Source organism: Corvus moneduloides, chromosome 4 (genome assembly GCF_009650955.1).
Source record: "Corvus moneduloides isolate bCorMon1 chromosome 4, bCorMon1.pri, whole genome shotgun sequence".
NCBI classification, from domain to species: domain Eukaryota; kingdom Metazoa; phylum Chordata; class Aves; order Passeriformes; family Corvidae; genus Corvus; species Corvus moneduloides.
Window position 1 is genome coordinate 72,961,547 of NC_045479.1, and position 26,897 is coordinate 72,988,443.

The 26,897-nt window shown below is 47.8% G+C and overlaps 1 protein-coding gene across 3 annotated transcripts in view; it reads left to right on the top strand.

Moving 5' to 3' along the window:
- Positions 1-26,897, top strand: part of EXOC4 (exocyst complex component 4) — a 294,852-nt gene that overhangs the window by 204,870 nt on the left and 63,085 nt on the right. For all 3 annotated transcript variants that reach the window (XM_032106112.1, XM_032106115.1, XM_032106116.1), the window contains one exon: positions 13,434-13,653. In XM_032106112.1, the coding sequence (XP_031962003.1) occupies positions 13,434-13,653 (220 nt within the window). The remainder of the gene's footprint in view (positions 1-13,433; positions 13,654-26,897) is intronic.

The window sequence follows — 26,897 nt, forward strand, 5'->3', positions numbered from 1 at the left end:
AGGAGGGCTCCGAGCCCCTTGCAGGGCCTAAAGGGGCTCCAGGAGAGCTGCAGAGGGACTGGGGCCAAGGCCTGGAGGGACAGGAGGCAGGGAATGGCTTCCCAGTGCCAGACGGCAGGGCTGGATGGGAGATTGGGAATTGGGAATTGCTGGCTGGGAGGGTGGGCAGGGGCTGGGATGGAATTCCCAGAGCAGCTGGGGCTGCCCCTGGATCCCTGGCAGTGTCCAAGGCCAGGCTGGACATTGGGGCTGGGAGCAGCCTGGGACAGTGGGAGGTGTCCCTGCCCATGGCAGGGCTGGAACGAGATGATTTTCCAGCTCCCTTCCAACCCAAACCATTCCATGAAGCCTCAGGAGAGTTCACAGACTCAGGGAAGCACCATCCACGTGACCTTCCCATGGAAAAGGATGGGACTTGTCCCTTTCCAAGCACTGATCTGTGGCAGGGGGAGGACGAGGACAGTGGCAGAGTCACCATGAGCAGTGCCAGGCACTTTGTGCCTCTCATTATGGGATGGAAATTCTCTACAACCTCAGAAACATCTGAGCAGCCTCTTCCAGCTGGATTTGGGAGGAATATTCTTGGTCAACACCCTGCACTCAGATCTGTTCTGGGCCTGTGTGTAAAGATAACTTCATCTCCCACCAAAACATGACCCTTTGGTCTGATAATCTGTAATCAAGAGCCAGGGCGTGCCTTGCTCTGCCCTTCCAGCCCCGTTCGGCACAATTCCATGCTGATAGAACCAGATCTGCTCCTCGTGTGCCACGTCTGAGCTGTGCCCTGTAATTATGGGATAATAAACCTGACACACACATGAACATCAAATGACACTTCCCAGAGTCAGGAAATCGTTTTCCCGCTGGCAATAACAGCCCTTGATGTGTTTGTGCTCTGCTTTGCAGCAGCTTTATGAGGCTGATGAATTAAGTGGGATTTGTAAGGATCACTCTGTGGACAGGAGCCAAGTGTCTGGAATTCCTGTCAGGAATCAGCTGTCGGGAGTTCCTCATTCTAGGTTTGGAGATCAGGAGTTGGGAAAAGAAAAAGTCAGCCACGCATGGAGCTACACACGGAATTAGTGAAATGAGTTCCATTTGGAATAATGCAACTGCTGGTGTTGAGGCCGTTGAAGTAAAGCATTCACTCTTCAGAGAAGAGGAATGGGATCCTTAATGGAGGCACAGCATCCAATTTGTCCCAATTTGTCCCAATTCGTCCAAATTTCCTGCCTCCAGCAGCACAGGGCTGTTGCAAATCCATTCTCCTCATTAGCCTGGCCCAGACCCTGGATGCCAAATGAGGTGGATGATCCAAGGCGATTCCAGATCCCAGCTTTTCGTCTCTGTTTCCTCTGGAAGCTGATTCTGTTTTCCCCAAACACATCCTGCAAACACTGAGCCTCCTCTCAACCCTCCAGAGGAACAACGAAATCCTGGTGGTGTTCCCTTGCCAAAAATCCCTTCATGTGGGAAACTTCCTGTCATTTTTTGGTTGCAGCTCTGGCTCTGTGGCCAAGGTGTGAATTTATTAATGACAGCCTGGAGCACAGCTGGGTCTTCAATCACTGGTTCTTGCCTTCCTAAAAGGCAATATTGGTGTGTCCCAACTGAGTTTTTCAGCCAGTTTACTAATGGAAGTGATTAGGTTGGAATTTTGTGTAGGTTAAAGTCACCTGGCTGGATTTGTCATCTGGAAATCGGGATTTGTAGACCTCAGAAGTGCATTACTGTTACCCTGGCAGCTCTTGATGTACAGGGTCTTTGTGTTCCTGTGCAAACACCTGGAACTGAGCACCACCACCACCACCACCACTGCTGTGTGATCACAGAGCCATGGAATGGTTTGGGTTGGAAAGGACCTTAAAATTCATCCAGTGCCTCCCCTGCCATGGGCAGGGACACCTCCCACTGTCCCAGGCTGCTCCCAGCCCCATCCAGCCTGGCCTTGGACACTGCCAGGGGGATCCAAGGACAGCCACAGCTCCTCTGGAAAAGCTGGTTTTTTCTCCTTTGTGGTGTTGCATGCCCAGGGTTGGTGAGAAAGGAAAGTCCTCGTGCTCCCATTGCTCCGTTGGGGTGTGTGGTTCCTTCCCTGGCTGTCCTGGAGGGATTTGTGTTGTCCCTGCTCTTCTCTCGTAATTTCCATGGAATTGAGCGTGGGTAAAACCAAACTCTTGTGCCCAGGTGGGCAAGAGGCCAGTGGCCCCTGGGCTGTGCCAGCCCCAGTGTGAGCACAGCCCCGGGGTAGGGACTGTCCCCTGTGCTGGCCCTGATGAGGAACCCCCCAGAATCCTGGGGGCAGCTCCTGACAGGAGAGACCTGGAGGGGCTGGAGCGTGTCCAGAGAAGGATCTGGAGCCCCAGGAGCAGCTGAGGGAGCTGGAAAGGGGCTGGAGTGACTGAGGGAGCTGGAAAAGGGGCTCAGCCTGGAGCAAAGGAGGCTCCGGGGGGACCTTGTGGCTCTGCACAAGTCCCTGACAGGAGGGGGCAGCCGGGGGGGTCGGGCTCTGCTGGCAGGGAACAGGGACAGGAGAGAGGGAACGGCCTCAGGCTGGGCCAGGGCAGGGGCAGGCTGGATACTGGGAAAACTTCCCCAGAAAGGTTGGTCCAGCCCTGGTACGGCTGCCCAGGGCAGGGGTGGAGTCCCCATCCCTGGAGGGGTTTCAAAGCCGTGTGGATGTGGCACGTGGGGACATGGGCAGTGGTGACCTTTAGCAGGGCTGGGGAATGGTTGGACTCGATGGTCTTAGAGGACTTTTCCAACCTGAATCATTCTGTGATTGTCCCATCCAGATTCTCAAGTCAGGCACCGAGGTATGGAAAAGATCTGGGATCTGTGTTCTTCTGCTCCATCCCATGTGTTTCAGGGTTTTATCAACAGTTTTAGGTACAGGACTAAAATGTGAATAAAAGGGTTACTTGATGAAAGGATGAACTTGATGTTGACTGGGAGAGAGGGAATTAATGCTCTGCCAGAGATTTCTGAAGTGATGGTGTCTTATTTCCAGCTGTGAAATGAAGTAGCCTGGGAATTCCACAGGGTTGTCCGTAGAGCTCTGTTTCCCCAAATAATTCCACAGACACGGGTTATGGGATGTTTACCTGGCCCTCCTGGCCTTTTCCTCACGTTGGATGATAGAAAATCCAACTGCTGTGAGAGGACAGCCAGAATCACTCCTGGTGGTGCCACAGGTGGTGATGCCCAACCGAGGTGTCCATAGCAGGACATCTCAACTTGTCCCACGTCATCTCAACTTTCTCCACGTCATGAATCTCTAGATCTGATCAATTCTGGCTCTGGTTCTCCTGGAGCTCCACCATGGTACTCCAGCTTTGTCTCCAGGTGGGCTCTGGAGTTACAACCTCAATTTGGACTTTTCTTTGCCCCCGTGTGTTTTTAGGATTTAACTGGCTGTCCCCACTCCAGAGACTCGGGAGTCAGTGGGATGCTAATGAGGGATTGTGCCATCTGCCCGCTGATTTAATGGAATGTCAGCACGAGGCAGACAGGACTAATTGGAGTGACAGGCGCAGACAGTGATGGGGCTCTTTGCTGTCTCATTGGGAAAAGCAGGGCAGCAAAGAGGTGCAGCAGAGCTGATCTCATCCTGTCTCTTGTAGGCTCACACAACCTGCCACACCAAATCCAGGGGCTTTGAAACCTCTGGCTGCTCCCAGTTGTTCCTCCAAAGCCATTCCTGTGTTCCCATTCCAAAGGAGGACAACACAATCTAACAACCGCCAGTTTGCCCATTTGTAAAGCTGGCACTGCAGCTCCTCTATTAATAGAGCCATTTGAAGGATTTATCCTCAGCATATGTTGCTTTTTAAAAGGGGCCAGATTGAGAGCTGGGGGGGGGGGAGGGGGGGGGGGGTTGGAGCACAAAGAACGAGCCACCAGATCCAACTGAAAAAAAATAATGGGAATAATAAGTTAATTTTTACAGAGCTGTTGTGCTCGGGAGGAAATGTGAAGTTGTGGGGGGTATCATTACATTGCAGTGGGGGTCAACAAACTGGATGTGATAGGACATTAAAGGAGATGGGATTTAATAATAGGAAAAGCTGAAGTTAGTGAACTTCATATTTTGCATCCCTTGGTTAATAGGGTGACATTATATGGTGGCTCTGTTAACATATTTATTGCTGTGATCCCCGAGTGTTCTACACACATTTAATGCTGCCTCACAGTATTTCTGTGTGATGGGCAGGAATTCCTGTGGAATTGTCAGGGTTGTTTAAAATTACAGTGCTTTTTAAGCAGGGCTGGATGTATTCTCTACCCTGCACGGAGCAAAGTAGCAGAGCAGTGGTGTTACCTGGTGTGGGAAATAAAGCCTTGACTTTGCTTCTGTGTAATTTTAAAAAAAAGAAGAAATGGTGAAATCTTCCAGGTTTGGTTTCACGCCCTGGGTTCACATAAAACAGGGACATCACAGACCTTTAGAGAGAGAGGTTGATGGGTTGGTTGGGGCATTTCTCTTCTGTAGGATTGGATTTAAATTACAAATGGACCGAGGGAGGGTAATTTACTTCAGTGGTCGTTTTGGGTTATCTCCATCTGGGAGCAATCTTGTCACTTGGAGGCAACTTGGCTCCACCTCAGTCTGGTTTTGGGCTGGAAATTTAGGGATTCAGGGATGGGAGAGGAGAAATTTGGTAGAGAAAAGCAAAGAGGTGGCTGAATAGGAGCTGGGTTTGCTCAGTTCTGTATAAAGTGAAGATATATCAATTATTAATTTATTTTATTGGTGACAAAGGATGAAGAAGGAGCTCATCAAAGCTGGATTTGAGGCTGAAGGTGAAGCCTGGTGCTGTGCACATCCCAGCTCTGCTCCCCAGTCCCTGGAAAAGCAGCATTTTACATTTCCCTATTCCCCAGATGTGCACAGTTGGGGTTTTTTGGTCATGATCCCATCCCCTCCTGCAGTTTGGAGCATTTCTCATTTTGCAAACATCCAGTAATGGGAAAACACAGGCTCTGTGGACATGGACAACCCCAGAAAGGTCCTCCATAAATGAGGAGACCAAACCATTCTCTCACAGGTTTCCTGCTTCCAGGTTCACGTTGTAAAGAACCTGCGCCTGCTCTAGGGGATGGAAAGCAGGTTCATGGCACAGAGGGAAGAAAGCTGCTCCCTGTTCGTTCTCCAGGTGACCTCAGAGGCCTCGTGGTGTCCTTAGGAGTCTGTAGGGATGAGCAGGATCAAAGCCTCTCCAAAGCCTCTGTGTGGGTCAGGCTGTGGGAGCTGTTCCACGCTGGGGGATTTAACCACAGACACACAGAGCTCTGCTGGAAAGCAGCTCCTGGAGGGAGCAAACGTCACTCCCTGGGCTGTCCCTGCTCTCCAGGGACAGGGTTTTGGCTCAGAGGGTCTTTAGGATCTGAACAAAGCTCGAGTTTTATCAGGTTTGATCTAAAACCTCCGCGAAGATGTGGAGCAAACGGATCCCATCTGCTGTAGGGGGGTGAAAGCCAACACCAGTCCCAGAAGGGTTTGGGTTGGAAGAGACCTTAAAGCCCCTCCAGTGCCACCCCTGCCATGGGCAGGGACACCTTCCACTATCCCAGGCTGCTCCAAGCCCTGTCCAGCCTGGCCTTGGCCACTGCCAGGGATCCAGGGGCAGCCACAGCTGCTCTGGGAATTCCAGCCCAGCCCCTCCCCACCCTCCCAGCCAGGAATTCCTTCCCAAGATCCCATCCATCCCCACCTTTTTTCATCTTAAACCCATTAACCCATTCCTTAAGTAAAGTAGCCCCATTCCATTGTCCCACACAATATTTTTCCCAGTGCCCAGGCCTGTGATGCTGATACATTTCACAGCCCTCCTTTCACAGTCACAACTCCAAGTTGTACCGTTTTGGTCCTTTTGGAACTCATTTTCTCCAAGAGGGTCCCCAAACTCCAGGCCTCTCCTCGTTCAGATTTCCCACCTTTGGGAAAATCCCAGCTGGCTCTTCGCTGAGGTTTGGCAAAGCATGGAATTGCTGCTGATTCCTGAATTCCTCTCCTGCCCTCACAGGAGATGAGAGGATGGAGAGCGGGAGATCTGAGCATCCATCCAACCACGCCAGAAACTTCCATTGGCTGGGCTTTTGCTGGTATTTGGGAAGAACGAGGGAGGAATCTGAGCTGCACGGCACGAGATAAACGTTTCCCGACATCATGAATCTCTAGGTCTGATCAGTTCTGGCTCTACATCTGCTGGTCCCAAATACGAGCCAATATTCCCCTCTGGAGACATCAGAAGAAATTGCACCTTGAGAGAGTCCCATTACATCAGGAATTTGTGTCCTTCAGGTGGCAGCTGAGCATTAAAGAAACAATATTTTTAGCAGCAGTTGAGAGCTAAATTTTAATTTAATTCTTTTTTCCAGAGTGTTTGTGGTTGTTTTTAGGACCTCAGAGACAACGAAACACTGATTTTTCTGTCACACCTGCACGGGAAGGTGGCATTTCTTACCTCAATCTCACGGCTGAGCAAGCACAACACAGAAATCGATTCTTTAAATCTTGTATTTTTTTTTAGCTGCTGTTAAAAAAGTGAAGTCCTGGACTCTTTCATCCTCCAGCTCTAAAGCTCTCAGCTCTGTGGGGACATAGAAATCTTTACAGTAACAAAAAGAATTATCTCAAGTCGTTGAGATTTTTTATGGTTTGGGAATTTGTGTTTGTACAGGGGAAGGACTGAATTTGGTGATTTACCCAAAAGAACCCATTAAACTCAGCTTGGGCTTGTGGGAACAACTCTGGCTGTTCCACTTGTAATGTTAATATTTTAGTGAAAAACACCCCAAATGCCGTGTTTGCTGTTAGCAGCAGTCATTCCTCTGGTTGTCACCTTCCTGGATGTTTTCTAGGCTATTTAATATTTCAAAATAGCAGAAAATTAATGTTTTTTTCCTGATATTTGGTGATTGTTTTGGTCTGACTTTGCTGATATTTAAAAGACACTTAAAGTAGCCAAACGTCCGTTGAGTCTCCCAGAGCTGTTCACACTTCTTTTGGTGATCATTCTAATTTTAATCCCATTTTGGGATCACCTAGAAAGGATCTTAAACCTTTATTCCTCTTTTGGGAGTCACTTCATGCAGAATCAGTTCTATTACCTTGCACAGCCACGATATTTATCAGCAAGGTGTGAAACATTAATCCTGGAGTAGCTGATCATGGACCAAAATAATTCCCTGCAGTGAAGTTTTTAGGCAAAATACTGTGATTTCTGTTTCTTTAGGACCTCTTTGGTCTTCAGTGGCAAACGATCCACGGTCCATGTGCTACAATGAATTAGATAAACTTAATTGTATTTATTGTATTCAGCACTTGTGTAACCATCAGGTGTGGGAGCATCTCTAGGCCTCACTTTGCCCTTGCAGGGCCTAAAGGGGCTCCAGGAGAGCTGCAGAGGGACTGGGGACAGGGGCTGGAGGGCCAGGAGCCAGGGAATGGCTTCCCAGTGCCAGAGGGCAGGGCTGGATGGGAGATTGGGAATTGGGAATTGCTGGCTGGGAGGGTGGGCAGGGGCTGGGCTGGAATTCCCAGAGCAGCTGGGGCTGCCCCTGGATCCCTGGCAGTGTCCGAGGCCAGGCTGGACATTGGGGCTGGGAGCAGCCTGGGACAGTGGGAGGTGTCCCTGCCCGTGGGAGGTGTCCCTGCCCACGGGGTCAGGACTGGATGATCCTTAAGGTCCTTTCCAACTCAATTCTTTCCATGATTCCATCGACCATCTCCCAGAATTCCCACTGTTAGGGTGGGGTGGCTTTCTGAGTGGGTCATGGACAGTGTGGGACCTCCCAGCTTTCTCTCTTGGTTTAATGTGTCCTCAGACTTTCCAGAACTTCCAATCCTGGGTGTTTTATCCCTGATTTCCTTGAGTCTGACCAACCAGTTTGGAATTTCTGTTCTGTCGGCAACCAGGATCCAGTTCAAAGGATTTTTGATGTTTCCTTAATATTTCCTTGCTCTGTGGAAGCTCCCCAGAAGGTTCATCGCAGGTCCTCGGATGTTTCATGACTAAGGCAGAGGGAAGAGAACAGTTCAGGATCACACAAAAACCAACCAAGCTGAAGTGGAAATTTGGGCTGAATGTCAGAAAAAAATTCTCTTAATAAGGTTCTGGACTATTTGATATTTTTCCTGTCATTCATTTGTTTGAGGAGGAAATTTCAGGTATTATTACCATCATCATTAAGGCAAGGAGTCATTGATGCTCTGCATCTTCAGCTTCTTTTAATGATGTTTTAGAAGACATCTGAGAACAAGAAGTCAGAAGAAAGCCTCGGGAAGGCAGCAGTTGTAGGTTTCTAAATCAATCCATGCAGCTTTTTTAGGTTTGATGCTTTTTATCCCACACTTTCAGCTTAGGTAAGACAGTGCTCACAACCAATTAAGTTGTGAGTTAGAATGAATTAAATTTTCTGAAATGAGGCGCTTTTTTTTTCTTTTTTAATCCAAATGACTGTCATTTACCAAAAGCTACTTCATTTTCCTGAAAGTGCTTTTCTGTCTGAGGGGAATGCTTAATTGCAGCCACAAATCACCTCAAATGCTTTTATAGGAGGATAAAACAAGTTGAAAATTGTGCATCATTTTAAAAATGCAGGTTCTGAATTCAGAATAAGATGCAAATTTCTATTTATTTTTTTTCCCCTCCTGGCTGCTCTGTTGAAGAACTCCATCCTCACCATGGTGTCTCCTAAAAGTGTCCTTCAGAGCTGGGACATCCCTACAAGCCTTTTTTAGGATTTCAGGCGATTCCCATGAATATCTAGTGACCATGATTCAGGATCTGGTGACCCCCCTGGATCTGAATTTTTATTCAGACAAAGCTTTTTTGCATTTTGAAGGTGGGACACAACTGATGGTTCTGGAGCCAGGCTGGGAGAGCTGGGAATGTTCCCCTGGAGAAGGGAAGGATCCAGGGAGAGCTGAGAGCCCCTTGCAGGGCCTAAAGGGGCTCCAGGAGAGCTGCAGAGGGACTGGGGCCAAGGCATGGAGGGCCAGGAGCCAGGGAATGGCTTCCCAGTGCCAGAGGGCAGGGCTGGATGGGAGACTGGGAATTGGGAATTGCTGGCTGGGAGGGTGGGCAGGGGCTGGGATGGAATTCCCAGAGCAGCTGGGGCTGCCCCTGGATCCCTGGCAGTGCCCAAGGCCAGGCTGGACATTGGGGCTGGAGCAGCCTGGCACAGTGGGAGGTGTCCCTGCCCATGGCAAGGGTGGAATGAGATGATCCTTAAGGTCTCTTCCAACCCAGCCCATTCTGGGATAAATATGGATTTCTGGGATAGCTGGGGGTCAAATTGCCTGTTTTGACATTTAAAAGTTCTGCAGATTGCTTGGATGAGTAGCACAACAACGTTTTTGGAAAGGACTCTCGGGATGCATTTTTTCACATGCTGTTAAACACTTTTTTGTTCTTTATAGAGACTGGATTCTCTTGGAATAAGGCAGCCAGCAACATTTGAAGCTGAAATAAATAAATAGCACCGTGTGTGCCTGTGAATGTGTGGCTGTGTCTGCCAGGCAGAAAATAGGGAGTATCTGTCAGCTCTTTAATGCCACCCAATATTTCCCATTTCAAACTCTCATTTGCAGTTTCTTGTGCTTTGGCTGGTCTTTTATTGCCAACTGGGGCTGGTTTTTAGGAAAATATGTTTGAGATACTCAGGTTTTTTGAGAAGGAGAAGGAGAGATCTGTTGAATTCTGGTGACCTTTCCTGTGGCTGGGAATTTCTATCTCCACATTTCTCAGTAAGAAGAACTGTTGGGTGGAAGGTATGGAAAAAAATCCCAAATTTGGCTTGTTTGGACCCCTTGAAAGAAGTGCAGTGCTCACACTTCTGCTTCGTGGCAGCCAGAATTCCCAATGGACACAACTCCAGAGCTCATCAGGACCAAGCCGAAGGCAGGGGTTGGTTCCTGAGCCAACAACTCTCTCCCCTCGTGGTGCTTTTTGGGCTCCCAAACCTGCTGGGCTCCTGGAAGAGAAACACAGGATGACCAAGTGGGATTGGGAACCAGGGAAAATAAGAGAACTGATGGCAAAATTCCCACAAACAGGAAAGGTATAGAGGGATGAGAAGGCAGGAAGAGGGAAGCTTGGAAGCAGAGAGCCCTGTGGGATTTCCTGGCAGAAGAGTCACTCTTGGTGTCACATTTATTCGTGCAGGTGACAGTTGTGTGTTGCTGGGACTCCAGTCACAGGCAGGGTTGGAAATTCCCAACATTCCCCAGCTGAACTCCGTCCATCCCATTCCTTGGACAGGACAAGGATCTGCTGACAAGGGCAGTACTGGGCTGTTGTGTCGTGAAAAATGAGGCTTTGCATCCTTAATTCATGGAATCATGCAATGGTTTGGGTGGGAAGGGACCCTAAGGATCATCCAGTGCCACCCCTGCCACGGGCAGGGACACCTCCCACTGTGCCAGGCTGCTCCAAGCCCCAATGTCCAGCCTGGCCTTGGGCACTGCCAGGGATCCAGGGGCAGCCACAGCTGCTCTGGGCAACTCCCAGTTCTCTTAAATACAGAAAATTGATGGTTTCCATTATTAATCTGTTTTTAATGGAATTCTGAGTAGCCCTCCCAGTTCAGGACGTGGAGGCCACGCCAGTGCTGCCATTTAATGTCCCAGGAGGATTCCTGGTGCAAATCTCACCCACATCTGTACCTGGAGCTTTGTGACTCTTGCTTGGGCCCCCTGGTCCTGTGCCCAGTGGGGTTTTGAAGGTTGGAGCTCCAGAGTGGCTGCCTCGGGTGCAGAGCAGTGTGGAACCCATCCTGGCTGCTGGAAACATGGGGAGGTCATCTCTGAACCACAGCAGATCCCAGCAAGTGGGATCCCAGTTGTCCTCTGAGGCTGTAAAAATCAATTTATCCCACTGGATTATCAAATCCAGGAACTCCCGGGCCATTCCTGGCTGTAAGCCACGCTCTGACATCCATATTTCATTTTTCTTTACCTTTTCTCTGCTTCCATTTCCCTCGGCAGAGACCCTTGGATTAAATGAAGACTTCACTGGTTTCCATTCCCATAATCATTTCATCGAACTATCCTTGAACATCCTGGCTGAAGGTCTCCCATCCGTATCCTCCAGTTCTCCGTGCTGTGCACGGCTTCAGTCTTAATAACTTCCTGCTGCTATCGAGTTGAGATCTGCTTCCTAAGCTCCTGAGCATTTGTTCTTTATCACAAACGATGCTGAGCACTCACAAAATCCCCTCTCAGTCACTGCTGTCTGGCAGCTCACTCATAATCCATGATTATTTTATGGTTCCTATCAAGGAAAACAGGGATATGGTTTGATCCTGAGCAGCATCAGGTGAACCACTCTCGTCTTGTCCATGTCGAGACGTTAAAACTTAACAGGATACATCAACCACAATCAAGGAGAAGTTTTTCGGAGGTGAAGGCACGCGTCTTTAGGAGAGATCTGGGATGGTGATTAATGCCAGGCACTGGGAAACAAAAATTCTTGATGGCACCATTTTCCAGCACTGACCTTTAGTCTGTGGTGCAGGAGACACTCGGGGTCACCATCAGGATGTGGGATGAGGAGTTGCCACTCCCATTGTAGGTCAGCACATCTGAGCTCTGATGGTTTGCGTGTGGTCATTCTCCCTCTAAAAGGCTTCTTTTACTTGGTTTAGTCATTTTAAAGCATTTTCTGGACTTTAAAAGTGTTTAAAAGTTGTCCCTGTCACTTCACTGGACAATGCTCATTCCCAGTTCAAGCTCCTGTGTTGCTCCTGACCCACCGGAATGGAGTTTAATAGTAAAATTCACTTTCTGGGGAGTTTTGTGCTCTGTAAATAAACGTAAAAAGGAAGAGTGAGAGATTTACTGGCAGCCGTGAAAGGACTCAATGAGTGAGTTTGACACAGTCCCATCAACCCTGACAATGTCCCCTTTAGGACATGAGTGGTGGCACTCAGAGCTGGTGACATCAGCCCTGGTATTTCCGGGATCAGCTCCGTGGAATCTCTGCTCTCTTCCCAGACAACTCCGCTGTTTCCCCCTTTTACAAAGCTGATTCCCATTCTCACCCTGTGAAATCCAGGGAATAAATCTGCCAGGCTCAGTGATTCCCTCCCTGCAACATCTCTCCTTGGAGAAACAATCTTCCAACTGAACTCCCAAGAGATCCGCCCACGGAAGCTGCGTTGTCCGAATGTGTCACTCCAGACCCATGGAGTCAACAGGGAGAGGATTTAGGGAGAAAACAGCTCAGATTGGAAAGAAATCATCCATGGGAATTCCTCCTCAGTCAGTGCTGGGAAGGGAAGTGCCTCCTCTGGAGTGAGGAACATGGAGGTAGAAAATGAAAGATAATGAAGCAGATCTCGGTGAAGGGTTTGGGAATAGGGTCAGTGCTAAGGAACAGATCATAGACTCCATGAGGTTGGAAAAGACCTCTAAGATCATCAAATCCAGTCACTGTTCACTACCAAACCATGTCCTAAGTGCCACATCCATGTTTTTTGTCAGGGATGGTGACTCCACACTTCCCTGTCAGCCTGCTCCACTTCCTGACCACTTTCCACTGCATAATTTTTTCCTAATATCCAACCTAAGCCTCCCTCGGCACAACTCCGGGCAGCGTGTCTCAATCCTTTTTGGCTCCTGATACTCAGTCCCTAATTCTTTTGAAAGGAATACCAATTCCACTGCCTCAGATGTAGTTAAAGACATGACGAGGTGATTTCGGGAAGAAAACTCCTCGCTGGTAACCAGATGGCAGCACAGAAATAAAGAGATTTTGCAGGAGATGGCAAACATTTGGTGTTGAAACATTCCCAGAATCGTCCTGCTGCTCTGCGTGCGCAGGAATGGGATCCTGGGATGGATAAAATATGGTGATAAAAATACACCATAACACAGACCTCCATAATGCAGGAGGATAATGGCATCGTGCACAGACACTGCTTTTTTCCATGTTTTCTCTGGATTTTGAGCTGGAATATTCTGCAGTTCAATTTAGAGATGAGAAACCCACCTGTGGGAATCGAGTGACCGTGCCCAGGAGGAAGTTTGGCTTTTCAAAGGGATTTGTGGCATCTTCATTTTTTTAATGGTGATGTTGTTTTTATAAGGACATCTTCCCAGCATGTCCCAAATGGAAAAGCCAATTTTTTTTTGGACAAATAAACAGGAATTGTGCCTGGGATAGGAATTTTCTCTCATTTTATCTGTTCTTCTCCAGCGATTTAGTCTTCATCTCACCAACTGTTTGTATTTTATCTCTTTTTTCCTCTAAAACTACCTTGTGGACCTTTTCTCCTCTTCATTCCTCAAGCTGGGACAGTCCATGGTCATTCCCACCCTGCCGGCGCTCAGCTCTGAAACGTTGGAATGGCAAAGGCGGCACTAAAAAATCCAAAGGATCTGCATGGTTTAACTCCAATTTATTCTTCCCCTCTCTGTTTTCCAGGTTTATCCAAGAGATCGAGTACGCCATGGAGCTGGGCCCAGCCAAGCAGTGCCCGCTCCGCGAGTTCCTCACCATGTACATCAAGAACATCTTCCTCAACCAGGTCCTGGCCGAGATCAACAAAGAGATCGAAGGCGTCACCAAAGCTTCGGATCCGCTGAAAATCTTGGCCAACGCCGACACCATGAAGATCCTGGGAGTGCAGAGGCCTCTGCTGCAGGTAGGAGCTGAGTGACCACTCAGGACATTCCTGGTTGTCCGTGTCCAACCAGGACCTGGCTGTGTGTCCAATAAGGAAGAACATGGAGCTGCTGGAACAGGTCCAGGGGAGGTCATAAAGATTCTCCCAGGGCTGCAGCCCCTCTGCTCTGGAGCCAGGCTGGGGGAGCTGGGAATGTTCCCCTGGAGAAGGGAAGGCTCCAGGGAGAGCTGAGAGCCCCTTGCAGGGCCTAAAGGGGCTCCAGGAGAGCTGCAGAGGGACTGGGGCCAAGGCATGGAGGGCCAGGAGCCAGGGAATGGCTTCCCAGTGCCAGAGGGCAGGGCTGGATGGGAGATTGGGAAGATTTTTGTGTGTGTCTCCTTTAGAAGTTCTGGGGACACCTTCCAGTCACAGAGCTGTGCAATCAGGATAAATACACATTCCAAGCTCCCAGGAGGAGCAGGGATGGGATCTGATCCCCCCAAGCCCTGTTGGTGATGGATGTGGAGCCCCACGGCTCCCTCTATCAGAAAAAGATGGGAGGGATTTGGGTTGGAGATGGAGTGTGTGTAGGAGAAGTCTTTGAAACACCTTTGTGAGTGTGGAACAGGGATAAAAGCAACAAGTCCTCATCCCAGCTCCGTGGAGAACAGGAGAGTGTGGAATCCCACCCCAAAATTCTGAATTTCATGTGTTGCCTTGGACTGAAAGGTATGAACTGACTCTTGCTGTTGTTCTTGTCAAACTCTTTTAATCCTTTAAAGTTATTCCCTCTTTCCTGTGAAACCCTCTTGTCAGGGATGAATAACACTTGGAGAATCCTTAGGAAGCAACACCTTTATCCCAAGGTTTATGTGGCCATTTTCTATCCCAGTGTAGAGCTGTAAAACACAGGGATATTATAATACAGCAGTAGGAATAACTGTGATTATTGTTATCATTTCTAGGATTTTTGGTGGATTAATGGTCACTGACTCTGTGCCTGTCTGGGTGCAGCAGGGGTGGGATGGTCCTTTCAGAGCCAAAGCAAAATCAGATTCCAGAAGAGCATTTCCAGAAGTCCCAGCTTCTTTAGAAAGGGGCCAAAAGTCTCTTTCCAGGAGTTGAAATGTTTTGGAACTGCACAGAATCCCTGGGTTGTTTCCTTCCCAAGCTTTACCAGCCTTAAAATGGATGAAGTATTTTTTGTGGCTCGTGGCTTCATTTCACGTGAAAATGTGTTCTTTAATATCAATATATCTCCTTAAAGTTCGTTAGGGGTTGAAGAGACAGAATGGCTTGGAATTTTCTCATCCAGTTGCTACAGTTTGTTTCTCATGATGGATGGAAATCGTTTTGAACTGGAATTATTCTTGGTCAAACTGTGTGTGGTCAGGAGGTCTCCTTGTTCCTGACATTAGAGAAGGGTAATTCTCTGAAAAGAGAAGAAAAATTGCTGCCTCTTTGAACCAACTCATCCAAATAGCTCCCTAAAATAATCCTATGGATTTTCCATTAAAGGGGGAAAAAAAAAAAAGGCTATTTCTGCATGACAGGGCTGGAGCCTGGAGTCTTTGCCCCCGTCACCTCATGGATATGATGGAAATGTGGTGAATTAAGCTCTCCCCCAGCTTTTTCCTGCCTGGTTCATGGGTTCCTGCTTGAACCATCCCACTCTTTGCTATCCCAAAGATCTCTCTGAAGGTTCTGCAGCTGTGATTCAAACACGACTCAGGAATTATCAGCCCCCACTGCTCGGGCTGATAAAGCTGCTTTGGGATCACTATCAGCACATGTTTGAGCTGAACTAGTTGGGAGATAAGAGATTTTCCAGCATCGTGTCCTCACGGATGAATCATCCATTGCTGTTAAGATTATCCTTTAAAAAAATTGTCCTCTCTAAATATTCCATTTTACCGGAGCGCAGCCTCGTTTTCCATTCTTCTCTCCTCAAATGTAAAACACTTGAAACTGTTTTCCTTTCCAGAGCGACTGAATCACCGTGAAACTCATTTGTCTCAAAATTATTCAGCATTAAATTTCAGGCTGTAATTGTTTAAATCGATCCTAAATTGGGCTACAAGTGCCTGGACAGCTCCTTACAGGCTGTTCTTGTAGGGTTCTCAATGAGGTGATAAATCTTTCCACCCAGCTGGTCACTGGCCTTAAAAACCTGTTGCTCCATCTCCAAAAAAATACAAATTGCTTCACTCTGGAGCAGCACAGTGGGATTTTTCCTTTCCTTTAAAGCCTCTGTTGTTTCTTATCTCAGCATTGTGTCCATGATGCTCCTGATATTTTTCTGGCCAAACTCCAGCGGCTAAAAATCCCCCAAAAAAAACCTCCTTAAAAAGTCAGGGTGTGCAGCTGTTTTTCAGGATAACAACTTGCTGGAGCCAATTCCCACAGCACCCACTCCATGCATGGCATCACTCACTTGTGACTTTCCAAGGAGACATCCCTGGGAGCTTCTGGAATGTTTTCTCCCCGTCAGACAAGTGGTTATTAAGGAGAAGGATGGTCCCAGCCAGCAGCTTTCGGTGGCTCACCAGGGCTGATGGCTCCACGCTTTGATGGAGGCTGGATGTTATTATTTATTAGTGTAAACAAATTAATTGTCTTTCCAGGCTGGCTCCCAGCCAGCAGCATCCATTAAGGAGCAGGCATGGCTGATCAATTGGGGTTTTTCCCATTCAAGGATAATTTTAAAGCAGTTTTAATGGTTCTGAGCCTCATATTTCAAATTTTTTTTTGCAGTGGCGTGGTGTTACAACCAAGATGTTTTCAGCTCTTATTTATATTTTTCATGTCAAGAGGGTAAAACCCACCGACTGCAGAATTTGTGCTAAATCTTCTTTTCCAACTTAAAACGAGAGACAGAATTATCTCTCGGTGGGAGTCTGACTCTCCCTGTTGCTTCCAATATTTCTTCAGATAATTTTTCCTCCGGGGGGAACGTTTAGTGCAGTTCCTGCCTTTTGTGGAAGCTTTCAGAAGGCTCCTGTATAAGTCAGCTGCAGATGTGTGAGTTCTCCACCGGGGAGTTCTGAGCTGTACAAAAGCAATCCCTTTAGGCGGAGCGTCAGGGCTTCAATTTATTTCAAAAATTCGAGTTTCACTTGCACGTTCAGTGCATCCCAGGGCAGGGGAGTTGCATGTGGACATTTTCAGGCAGTGCCCCTCGCAGGCAGAATTATTTTCATCCTCTTCAGATCTGCAAAAGCAAAGAAGCAAAGTCACGCTTCACAAACCACCCCACAGATGTGAGTCATGTTCGACCTGGAGGGAGCAGCCCCGTGTTTGAGGCCTCTGGATCCCATTAATCCCTGAAATCACTGGATGCCTCTTCCGTGTCGTGAGTTGGAGTTGGTCAGGAACTGGATAACCCTCATTTGCTCAGTGCTGAATCATTCAATTGTGGAATATTTTGGGTTGAAAGGGACTTTTAAAGGGTTAGAAGGGACCTTTAAAGGCCTTCCAGTCCAGCCCCGCTGCCGTGAGCAGGGACACCTTCCACTGTCCCAGATTCCTCCAAGCCCCATCCAACCTGGCCTTGAGTATTTCCACTGAGTTGGGTGCAAAATGTTGATCTGGTCCCACCTGAGGCCACCAACCTGTTTTGTTCACCTCAGCAAGAGTCTGCCATGTTCTCCCCTGTGAGGGTGGGAAGGCCCTAGAATGGAATTCCCAGAGCAGCTGTGGCTGCCCCTGGATCCCTGGCAGTGTCCAAGGCCAGGCTGGACATTGGGGCTTGGAGCAGCCTGGGATAGTGGGAGGTGTCCCTGCCCATGGCAGGGGTGGGATGGGATGGGCTTTAAGGTCTCTTCCAACCCAAACCATTCTGGGATTCCATGAAGGGACCTCACCCTCACCCTGGCCTGTGCCGCTGCTTTTCAGCGCTGGTTTGACTACTCACTCAACCCTTAAAACCACTAAAACTTCCTTGTAATTTACTTTCTTTTCATTTTTTCCCTCTAGCTGTCAGTTTTTCCTCAGAAATTGGGAGCAAACCACACGGATCTGGCCCCAGCCTCCATCCCAGGCCTTGATTGATTATTTTAATTACCCAAAGAGCCCTGCCAGGCTCCCTCAGCAGCACTATTGCTCTCATAAATCCTCATTTTGCCTCACAGGGCTGGTGTCAGACCCAGCCCCTGCTACCTCCCTGGCCAGAGGAGCAACCTTTCAGCCTGGCCACCCTCCTTGTTTAAAGCCCCAGCTGCACATTCCTCATTTGCAAACTCATTAAGGATCCCTGGCAGGAGAGCAGGGCCCTGCCATGCTGAGGCAGAGCAGCTTCTCCTCAGCCCAAGGGTGCTGCTGAAAATCCAGTGTGAAGTCACAGATCCAGCTGCCACAGGAGTGACACTCCCCCAGTTTTCCATTTTTCCTCCAGCTCCTTTTTTTCCAGGATTTCAGCAATTTTAAACCAGTGCTTTGCCTTCACTGGGGTTGTTTCGGTGATGGAGGAGCTGCAGTTCCAGGAGGAGCGTCCAGCACCTGGAAAGGCAAAGTCTGATAAACTTCATTTGAAGGAACCTGTGTTGCTCCATCACCAACATTCCTCCAGGAATTTCTTTCATGGAATCCCAGAATGGTTTGAATTGGAAAGGACCTTCAAGCCCATCCAACTCCACCCCCTGCCATGGGCAGGGCCACCTTCCACTATCCCAGGTTGCTCCAAGCCCTGGCCTTGGCCACTTCCAGGCCTGGGGCATCAAAAACTTCCACAAACTTCTCTGGGAAACCTGGTTCTTCCATAACTTTCTTTTCCCTAGGAAAGTTGAATATTTGCTTTTTCAAAACACACCAATGGTTTAATTTGGGGCCTGGTTGGGCTGGGCTCTCTGCACCCATCAGCTGAAGGTTGTGTCCCCCTCTCACATCACACATATTTTTCCTTTCCCTCTGCTTGTTTTGCTCCATAAATCCCAAATCCAGCCTGGAACAGTCTCAGGTGAAGCATTTGATGGATGGCACCAAGAGAAGAAACTTCCCCGTGTTCTTGCCAGGCTCCTCCAAAGTCCCATTACTTTTCTTCGCTCACATTTTGAAGCCCATTTCATTGAGGAAGAATAACTCTCATTTCCAGCTTTTGAAATGTTTTCCTAATCACAAGTGCTGCATGAGAAGAGCCATCACATTTTGAATAATTGATGGCTACTTTATTGAGTTGTCAGCACTAATTCATCCTCCTTTTGAAGCGCTGCGCTGTTCAAAGCAGCAATCCTTTGACGACGTGCTCATTTTTCGAGGAAAAGTTCATTTTTATAATTACTTTCTTTTTTTTTTTTTTTTTTTTTTTTCTTTTTCCCTCCCCCACCGTGGAATGTAATTGTAGCTGTGTGGTGAGAGGGAGGGATGAGGCACCTTCCAGCTCATGCACCCTCTAAAATGCCTTTATTACTCCTTTGGCTGCTCATTTCTCTGCCTCCCTCCTCTCGAAGAGCTTTAATTATACCTGGCTTAAAAGCACGTTTTGAAATATGACACCCGGCTCTCTTGGAGAACAAAAGAGACATTAATCTATTGTTGAAAGGGAAGGTGTAAAGCTCTTTTTTTTGTGTGTGGCAGGGGCTGCCCCTTCCTGACAAGCAGCGTTCAGTGAGAGTAGTTGGGATTTTGGAGGCAGGGACTTGTCAACAGGAGAATTAAAAAATGAGCAACAGTGCAGGGATGCTGCCATTCCATTGAAATATTCCTCCTGGCACCGTGCGTTTGCTCCCTGCCTCTGGAATCTTCCTGCTGAAGTGGATAAACTTTGCAGCTGGAAGGTTCATAGCACTCAAATTTACATCTGAAAGAACCGAGGGAAAGCAGTAAATGAAAAGTTTCCCCTCTTGGTTCTAATTTATAAATAGACCCTTTCCATTAAAATAAAATAAAATAAAATAAAATTACAGTTTCCCTCGCACGCACAAAGCTGTCAGAATTGTGATTTGGTTTTTTGCAAATGATCTGCTTTTGTGCTGGGATTTTTGCTTTGTGGGAGCTGCACTGTGGAGAAGGGAAAAACTTTTCCCTCTCACTGTTGGAGGGTACCAGGTCTGGTCATCCTGGAGCTGATCCAGGATTTCCTGGGGAATTCAAACCGTTGGGATGGGCTGTTTAATTAAAATATTTGAAGACTTTGTGCCTGTAAAGAAAACTGCTCCAGGGTGTGAAAATCGAGGAAATGCTACAACTCTACGGGAGAGCCCTGTCCAGGGCTGTTTTAATTAATTAGGTGCTGATTACTGGCTGCTGGAAAAGGTGAAGGAGGAGAGGACTGACAGGCATTGGATGTGTGGAAATGGAATCTCAATTTGGATCTCACCTGACCTCGAAGTCACTGGAGTAGCAGCAGATTTCTTTCAGTGGGAGGGAGATGAGATCCATCCCATTGGCCCTAAAAATGGTCTAAATAATGTCAGGCATTTGGAACAGGAAAGGACAGAAGGAGATCTGGTCACTCGGCTGCATCCCACTCCTCCCTGAGTGAACAACATCCCTCAGTAACCTCGGGAGTCACACACAGTTAAAAGAAAAACAAGCCTGGAAAAGAAGCAAACAAAATATTCCAGCCTCCAAGGGAGCCCCAGGATGCTTTTAGCCCAAGGCACTGAGGATTCTCTGTTTAACTCTCTTTTTTCTCCTTTAAGGGTCGTGTCAGGAACGCTGTGAGGGACAGGTTGAACCCGCTTTGGGCGTTCCCTGTTTAATTCCCACTCTGTTGTTTTCTGTCACAAAATGAAAAATATTATTAATCCCTGTTCTCCCAATTAGCAAAGAGATGTTGGGGATGCTCCATGCCTGGAAGTGTCCAAGGCCAGCTTGGAGCAGCCTGGAGCAGTGGGAGGTGTCCCTGCCCATGGCAATGGGGTGGAACTGGGTGGTCTTGAAGTTCCCTTCCAATCCAAACCAGTCTGGGATTCCATGACCCATTTTCCTGGAATATGAACTGCCAAAATGTGCAGGAGCTGAGGTTTTAGAGCTCCAGGTGCTGGTCTAGTCATGGACCTGAAAAGAAAAACTCTTGTGTGTGCTTTGGGTCTTCTTAGAGTCACCTGAAGAATATTTCCTGGCTGAAAAGCAGGAATGGTGTTGGATTCCAGTGGGTGGCGCAGGAAAATGGAGCTGTGGGGTCACAGCTGCTCCTGCAGATTCTTTGGGATTGGGAGAAATGTTTGGAAAAAACCCATTCCCAGACTGGGGATGTCATTGAAGAGACCCTCTCAAAACAAAGCTGCTTCCAGGTGACTTCTGCTCCATTTAAAGCCAATTTTCCCATTCCCAGGTTCAAGGAGCATCCATCCCTTAATTTGGCACCTTGGACTCCTGTTGGGTTCAGAGCAATGTTCTGACACTCAGATGAATTCCTTCTGATAAAGCAATATTAGAAGGAATTAATCTGTGTCAAAATACTGGGGTTTGGAGGGATTTGGATTTGATTCCTTGTTCTTCCTGAGGAATTTTGTGTTTGCTGGTTTGTCAAGCCAATCACTCCCCTCAGGAGCTGCCAGAACATCATCTGGGTTTCATCTCCAGAGAAACTCCGGGAAGAGTGGCAAAGATAATAATGATAATAATGATATAAATTATATTAATAATAATAATAATGACAGTAATAACAAATCCATGAATATCCATGACAAATTCCCTCAGGCAGGCAGGATCTATCATCTGTTGAGTTGAAACCAGCAAGTAACCAGAGGGTGTCAAGGCTTTACTTGGTCTTTAGGCTCTTCAAATTAATTTGGCAACACTTGTGGCTCGTTAATGAAGCCAAGAAAATCAGCTTTAATTGAAAGGAATTTCCTGTGTGGTTTAAAAGCATTTTGAGGTTTCTGTGTCATGACCCAGTGATAAGGGCTGAGTCAAGTCCAAATGTTGATTTGGCAGTGAGGAAAAGTTCAGCCCAGGAATTCAAATGTTCAGGCTTTTGGTTGCCTGCAAAGGTGTGAGATCCCAAATAAACCCCTTTTTGGAAATAATGGGAATAACTGAGCTCCTGAACATGAAACAATCCAGCCTTGAAGAGATGAAGGGGTTGAACAGCACCTGCACTTTTGTTTTGCAGAATGTTGGTCTGACATGGGGTTACAACATTAAAAAAAAAAATCAAGGAATTGCCCTAATGGAGCTGAGAAGGCAAAATCCTGGAATAATTTGCTCCAAGTCCTTTAGACATGGATCAAGGAGGAAAAGTTTTGGGCAGGGCTCAGATTTGTGGCAAGCACAAAGTCTTCCAAAAATCATCTCAAATTCATATGTTTAATCTTATTTATTTATGTTAAGAATATAAATAAGAATATTCATTCCCTAAAACCCCCCGGTGAGTGATTCTAACTTGCAGCCGTGACGTAGTTGAAGGATTCTTACGGGTTATTCCCTATTTGCCTTCTGTAGTTGGGCCATTCCCTGCAGGTTGGTGGCAGCACAAAGCTTCAGGAGAGGTTGGAATGAAGGTGGGAATGACCTGCCTGGCCAGAGGAGGAACTTCCATGCCTTAAAAAACCATGAAAGTCCTGAAATAATGATACTGGAAATCAATAAATGACACCACAGGCAGCGAGTGGTGGCCAGGAGGCACCAGAGCTTCAATTCCAGCCCTTTCCATTGATTTAATTTGGGGATTCACCTTTTTTAAGAGGTCCAGGTTGTGAGACAACCCTTTTTTTTTTTCATCCTGGACTCCAGAGGAATGGAAAGGAATTTAGGGAACATCCAGTTGGAAAGTTCATGGCAGCACAGGAAGGGGCAGGTTGAGAGCTGAGGTTGTTGTTCAAGGAGTTGCTTTTCTTTTCCAGCTGATTTGAGGTTGCAAATGTTGCTCTCAAAAAGGAGCTGTGTGGTTTTGGTTGATGTTCTGAACACATTGTTCTGCAATAATTAAATTTAAAGTCATTTATTGCAATTTATTTCACACCCCCTCATTATTTTTTTATTTAATTGCATGATAATGCCCATTTTTAAGCACCTCTATCATGGTAAAAGTAGCAGACAGGTGAGACTTTAAAGTATTTTCGCACTTTGGGGATCTTTTCCATCAATTTAACTGCCCATATCCGCTCTCTCCCAGCTTCCCCACCAGTTTACGATCTGGTGGAGCCTCCAGCATCCTTCCTGGTTTATTTTTGTGTATCTCAGGAAAGGAAAACGAAAATAGAGGAGAAAACTGGAACGCTGTAATTGCTTTTTCAGTCAATTTTAGAGAGCTGCTGGAGGAACAAAACGTGAGAGCATTTCAGACTCTGGTTTGTGCTCCCAGCTTATTGCAGGGAAATGCTCAAATCTCTTTTCTGCCGCCTTCCAGTGGAGGTGCAGCAAATTGTTCGATGGATGGTGGGGTAAATATTCAAATATTTAGCTAAAGGTGGTGGAATTGGTCCATAAAATGGTGTTTTCCACTGACGCTCTGGGCCCTTTTTGCTGTCAGTAAAATCAGGGCCGTTTTGCTCGGGTGGTTTTGATAAATTGGTTCAGGGTGGGGTCACAGCTCAGGGTGAAACCTTCCCCTCCTTTAGGCAGAGTTTACTCCACGGTTACTCACTGGATTGTCCTTGGCTCAGGAGGGCAAAGAGCAGGATTTGGCCCGTTCCCAGCATTCCCAAGCGGATCTGAGTGCTGGACTCGGGATCCAGCAGCCAGGAATGCTTTCTTTTTGTGGGAACTGAACCATTCAGCATCACCTCGAGCATTTGACCTCACTTTTGTTCCCTGAAGTCTCCCAGAAAACTCCCTCTGCCTCTGAATTCCTGAATCCCTGCTGGTGAGGGAATGACTCCCGGGTGAGTGGGACATGGGAGTGAGGATGGGATTTGTATGTCTGGGGGTGAAAAACCCTCCCTTTTCACACAGGGTGCTCTGTGCAGGTGCCGTGATTCTGCTGAGGGACAGGAGCTTGTGAAAGCAGTTTGGCCAAAAAGAAATTAATTCCTGAAGGGTATTTAATTGGCTCTTCACTTGGAGGGAGTTCAGGAAATTCCTTTGGGAGGTTGGTGTGTATAGCCACATCCCTCAGCCTTTTTGTGCTGCTGAAGGGGAAGATGTGTAAATACAGATCCCACCACGTGTTGCAGCAACCGCTGAATATTTAAAATTCCTCTTTCCTCCCCAAAAATTCCCCTTTTCTCCCCAAAAATTCCCTTTTTTTTTTGCCCAGTGATGGCCCCAAATTGTCTGTTTCCTGCCCAATGGGATGATTATCCCATTTCTCCAACACTTCTGCTGTTTGATGCATGTTCCCCATCAGGCCTGGCCGTGTTTTTCTCTGGGTAAGATGAGAAGTGTTTTTTCTACATAGGAATGAAACACAAGCCTGAGTAACTGAGTAGTAGCCTGGTAGTAACTGAGTAGTATCCTGGTAGTAACTGAGCTACTCCAGTTTTCTCCTTCTGAGTGAAATTTGCTGCCGTTAATTGCAACAGCATCAGAGATGAATTCCCCCCATTCCATCCGGGCGAGATGAGTTTCTCCTCAGCTCTCTTTGCATTCCAAGGCCTCTCCCATGAGCGATCTTGAGTGCCACCTGCCTTCCCAGGAAAGCCTGGAATTCACCCACGAATATGACAGCGAATATGACAACATTCCAGAGACAAACAATCTCCGCTCCGAGCTAATTCCTGTTTCCCAGCAGGGCTCCGCCGTGACCCCGCTGGGTTTGGAAGCGCTGCCGTTTGGTTAATAGATGAATGTTTTGTGTGGATGGCTCCATCCATGCCAAGTTTGGCTCCCTCGCCTTCCCACTGAATGCCTGCATGGATTTATCCACAGGGCAATCTCCGGAGCGTCGTTAGCACCGGGAAAACAACGGGCGATGAAACGAAGCGCTCCTTCCCCGCCATCCATAATGCCTGGGAGGCCTCTTGGAGATGCTCTGGCTGCTGGGAAGGGGAGGTGGCTCTGGCAGGAAATGATGCACAAGTTCCACGTGGGAAGGGAAGATCCATGGCCTCATCCAGGCCGTTTTCCGAGCGGGATCGCTCGTTAATGGCACCAGCCAGGGATTGAACAATGGCAGCGCCGCCGTTATCAGACATCTCCCACAACGAGCTGACCCAGTGGGTTTTTCGCTTCCCCATTTGATGTTTTATTCTTTTTTCCTCCTAACATGTGTTTTTTTGGGAAAAAGACAACTTCTTTTCCATGCTGCCCTTCTGCTGGATATTGGGAGCAGAGTTTTGCCGTCGCGTGGGGCTTTGGGACAACAGAAATCCTGAGTTAGGAGCAGGTGGTTGCTAAAATGCTGAGTAGTCCCTTTAGTTATTTTTGCTCCTTGCCAGGAGTTAAAGGCGTGGAAATACTCAGTGCTTAGTGTGCAAAACTGTGAAGTGCAGCTGAATAATTTTTGCTTTGTTTTGGTTTGATTTTTTGGATTAATGGACAAGCCTTTGGGAAAATTGTGATAAAAATAGTTGGGATCTGAGGGAAGCAAAGGTGTCCTTGGTGTGTGATTCAAGATTTATCTGTACTGCAAGGGCCTGGAGAGACAGGAGCCAGGGAGTGGCTTCCCAGTGCCAGAGGGCAGGGCTGGGTGGGAGATTGGGAATTGCTGGCTGGGAGGGTGGGCAGGGGCTGGAATGGAATTCCCAGAGCAGCTGGGGCTGCCCCTGGATCCCTGGCAGTGTCCAAGGCCAGGCTGGACATTGGGGCTTGGAGCAGCCTGGAACAGTGGGAGGTGTCCCTGCCCGTGGCAGGGGTGGGATGGGATGGACTTTAAGGTTCCTTCCAACCCAAACCATTCTGGGATTGCCTTGGTGGTATCTGTGTCCAATCTATGAGATTCCTTGCCAGTCACAGAATCCCAGGATCCCTGAGGTTGGAAAAGCCCTCCAAGACCATCAAGTCCAACCTGTGACCAATCCCCACCTTGTCCCCAGCCCAGAGCTCAGCGTGTGCCATATCCAGGCCTTCTTGGACACCTCCAGGGATGAAGACTCCACCACAGATCCAGGTGGTCCCATTCCCACGCTGTCTTAAACCGGTGGGGCCCAGCTTTCCCAGTGGAGAAGGTCATTCTGAAAGGGAAAGTGCCCTGCAGGCCTCTGGCATTTTCCAAATCCATCCCTGCTTCCAGAAATTGGGATACATGACTACAGCTCTCATCCCCACACCATGGCTCCTCCTTGGAATCTTCTTCCTTCAGGAATGGCCCCACCCTTGGACCTGGTGGGGTTTGAGTCAAGAAGAGCCAAAAGAAGGAGAAAACAGTGGGTTAAAAATGTTTCCGTTTAGCTCCAAGCCCACGGATCTCGTTGTCATTCCGGCTTCTCCTGGCAGGAATCAAAGGCTGGTGTTGCCAAGTTTGTCATTCCCAAGTCTCCGGGGCTTCGGGGTGGTCACTGTGGTTTGATGAATGCAATGTTAACACGAGCTGTCAGATCCTGGGAGCAGCCTCCACGCACGAGGAATTTCCAGATAATCCTTTGGAGACATCCAGGGACAGAGCTGTGATCTCCTCGGTCTTTGATGTGGAGAGCACAAGGCTGAATTTATTGAATAAATCACAAGGGATGCTGGCACGTGCAGCTTCCCTGAGTTTTCTCCTGTCTGTGCTTTTTGGGGGCAGCACTTCAGGCTGGATTTTCCCTTTTGGGATGTGCACAGACCCCCTGCATCACCCTTCAGTTGGTCAATTTGACCCCTGCTCGTGCCATGATGCAGAAATGCAAAATTTGCAATTTTGAGGTTTTTTTGTAAATGCAAAAAAAAAGAAGTAAACCAAGAGAATAAGTGGAATGGCAGATTTTTTTTTCAATCCTCTGCTTCATTTTTCCGAACATGAGACGATTCTCTTTTCGTAGCTTCCAGCTTGGGAAACTCTGCATAATGCCAAGGCTTCCATTAAATTAAACTTTTTCAGGATTAAGGATATTTGGGTTCTGTTCTTGAGTGGAGACCTTGAGTCCATCACCTCCCATTTCCAAGTGGTTTTGCTTTTTGAGTCCTTCCTGGGAGGAGCCCTCAGCTCTGCCCAGGTTCTGTCTGGAGATGCTTGGGAGGCGCCTCCTTGCTGACTTGCATTGGGGTTTCTCCATCCCAGCACTGGATTTGTTTCAAATCCTTTGGAATCAAAGGAGGTGGAGATTGGGAATTCCAGTGTCTTGCTTGTCATGGAGTTCAGTGGTTCCAGCACTGGCCTGTGCAATAAAATATTGAAATTCAGGTCCTGCTGAATGAATGATCTGAGAAGAAAATGTTCTCCTTCCTATCCTTTTCCTAACCAATTCCTCGCCTTTATTTATAGACAATTCCACTGGATTTGTCTATAAATAGCATTCCAGCCCTGGAATGTTCTAATGGAA